The sequence below is a fragment of the Pistacia vera genome, unplaced genomic scaffold (assembly GCF_008641045.1).
Source record: "Pistacia vera cultivar Batoury unplaced genomic scaffold, PisVer_v2 Contig387, whole genome shotgun sequence".
Lineage (NCBI taxonomy): Eukaryota > Viridiplantae > Streptophyta > Magnoliopsida > Sapindales > Anacardiaceae > Pistacia > Pistacia vera.
This window is the reverse complement of record NW_022196209.1, coordinates 217,825-220,788: the sequence shown is the minus strand read 5'-3', so window position 1 is coordinate 220,788 and position 2,964 is coordinate 217,825. Positions and strand designations below refer to the sequence as shown.

General features: G+C 38.9%; 1 protein-coding gene across 1 annotated transcript; it reads left to right on the top strand.

Moving 5' to 3' along the window:
* The first annotated feature begins 1,226 nt into the window (after positions 1-1,226).
* LOC116140916 (secreted RxLR effector protein 161-like) lies at positions 1,227-1,955 on the top strand. The gene has a single exon (XM_031426485.1). It carries the CDS (start codon positions 1,227-1,229, stop codon positions 1,953-1,955), a length of 729 nt encoding a protein of 242 aa, XP_031282345.1.
* Positions 1,956-2,964: the final 1,009 nt, after the last annotated feature.

The following is a 2,964-nucleotide window of genomic DNA, read 5'->3' as shown; positions in this document are numbered from 1 at the left end:
CTACCTATACAAGTCAAGGGGAGGACGATACTAATCCACACTGCCACATCCATACTAGGCTACTCTTACATTTGAGGCTTCCCCACCTACTGTCCTTGCTCTGACACCACCTCCTGTCCTTCCACTACCACCAATTCGCATTGTCTATTCTCGTCAATAGGAACCTCCTATACTAGTCCCTTCACCGTTAGATCCACTCTCCAATGATCCCGATACTTGTGTTCCTCATCAGGAAGACCTTTAGAGTTCATGCCCTGCCCAAGGCTCTTCGTCGTTGGATCCAACCTTGAGTGATCTTGATCTTTCTATTACTCTTCGGAAAGGTAAATGTCAGTGTACTTATCCTATCTCTTCATTTGTTTCTTATGATCACCTATCATCTTTTTCTTGTTCTTTGGTGGCATCACTAGACTCTGTCTCCCTTCCTACAATTGTTCATGAAGCTTTATCTCATCCTAACTTGCATGATGCTATGATAGAAAAGATGAATGCTTTAGCTATTAATGGTACTTGGACCTTAGTTGATTTACCTACTGGAAAGAGACCTATTGGATGCAAATGGGTGTTTGTTGTTAAACTAAATCCTGATGGGTCAGTGGCTAAGCTTAAAGCTCATCTTGTAGCTAAAGGCTATGCTCAAACTTATGGAATGGATTATTCTGACACTTTTTCCCCTGTGGCTAAATTGACTTCTGTTCGCTTATTTATCTCTATGGCAGTTACTCATTCTTGGCCATTACATTAGTTGGACATCAAAAATGTCTTTTTACATGGTGAACTTTAAGAAGAAGTCTCTATGGAGCAACCATCTGGGTTTGTTACGTAGGGAAAGTATGAGAAAGTTTGTCATCTTTGCAAATCGTTGTGTGGTTTGAAACAGAGTCCACGTGTTTGGTTTGGAAAGTTTAGTCCATTAGTTGAAGAGTTCGGAATGACAAAAAGCAAGTCTGATCACTCAGTCTTTACAAATAATCAACAGTTGGCATTATTCTTCTTGTCGTATATGTCGATGACATTATCATCACTGGGAGTGAACTGTAGGGATTTCATTACTTAAGTCTTTTCTTCACACCCAATTTCATACTAAAGATTTAGGAGTGTTGAAGTATTTCTTGGGGGTTGAGGTAACAAGGAACAAGAAATACATCTTCTTCTCTCAAAGGAAATACGTACTTGACTTATTAACTGAGACAGGAAAATTAGGAGCTAAGCCATGCAGTACGCCAATGTTTCCTAATTTGCAACTTACCAAAGATGGTGAACTGTTTGAAGATATTGAGAGGTATGGAAGACTGGTTGGAAAGTTGAACTATCTAACAGTCACTCATCCTGACATTGCGTACTCTGTTAGTGTAGTAAGTCAATTCATGTCTTCTCCTACAGCTGACCATTGGGTAGCGTTAGAGAAGATTTTGTGTTATCTAAAAGGAGCTCCAAGACGTGGTATTTTGTACAAAAATCATGGACATAATAATATTGTGTGCTTCTCTAATGCTAATTGGGCGGGTTCCAAGATAGATAAGAGATCCACTATGGGCTATTATATTTTTGTTGGTGGAAATTTGGTCTCATGGAAAAGTATGAGGCAAACTGTTGTGTCCCGGTCTAGTGTAGAATCTAAATATAGGGCTATGGCCCAGTCTGTGTGTGAAGTAATATGGATATATCAATTTTTGATTGAAGTTGGTCTTATGGCCTCTTTGCCAGTGAAATTGTGGTGTGATTACCAAGCCGCTCTTCATATTGCTTCTAATCCCGTATTTCATGAACAAACTAAGCACATTGAAATTGACTGTCATTTCATTCATGAGAAAATACAGCAAGGTTTAGTGTCTACAGGATATGTGAAGACTGGAGAGCAACTAGGAGATGTTTTCACTAAAGCTTTGAATGGGGTTCGGATTGATTATATTTGTAACAAGTTGAGCATGATTAACATCTATGCTCCATCTTAAAGGGGAGTGTTGTAGATAATCACGCAAAATCTTACAGATATTGCATGATTTAAGTGTATAAATCTATAATAGGATATTATGATTGTAATCAATATATATTAAGAACAAATCTATAAAATAGGAATTTGGATTATTCATTTCCTAGATTAGATTATTTGTTTCTTAGATTAGTTCTTTATTTTCCTATATACTGATGTATAATTTATCAATACATATAATTAAAATCACAACCAGTTCTCTGTTTTTCACACTTTGCAACCTGAGGCCTTCAATCTCCCTGCCATTGACTTTCCCTCGACGTCATTGTCTCACATGTCATCATCTACATCTCCATCTGTGTCTCTGTCTCACTCTCCATCTAGGTCTCATTCTCACTTTGAATCAGCCAGTTCCATGTGCAGTACTTGGATCATGTGACCCTTAAAGGGTACTTAAGTGGACTTTCACACTCCTGCTCTGTGCTTCCGCTATTGGTAGGGAAGTGGTGAGCACAAATATTGACTTAGGGCCATTCCTTGCACATGTTATATCCTATGAAGGTATGAGCTTCTCTATAGTGGTTGTTCCTACAACTCAAAGAAACATACAAGTGGCTTCAATGCCTTCACTCGGCTCAGCCATTCATCTGCCAGTACTCCACAAAATTCAAGTCAGAAACCTTTAGAAGAGCCTTCACTATTCTGACTATTTGTAAAGTCTCTGCCCCTCTTGCCACCAGTTGCAATCTGTTTCCTTGCTGGTACACTTGATGGCACTCATACAAAAAATCGCAAGGCTGTTTCACTTGTGTATTCTCCTGTAATACCCCACTTGAAATACGTAGCCACTGTTTACGATATGGCCTAAAGAATTACTGAATTGCCCCTAAATGAGTTTATATATTGTTCATGTTGTTTGGTTGGTCTTCGATTGAGTTTATGTTTTGGGTTTGGTTGAGTGTGTACCCTGGAATTGATCAAGACTTAGCAAATTTTGGAAGTTCAGTCTTCGCCGGGGTGAGGGAGAAGCT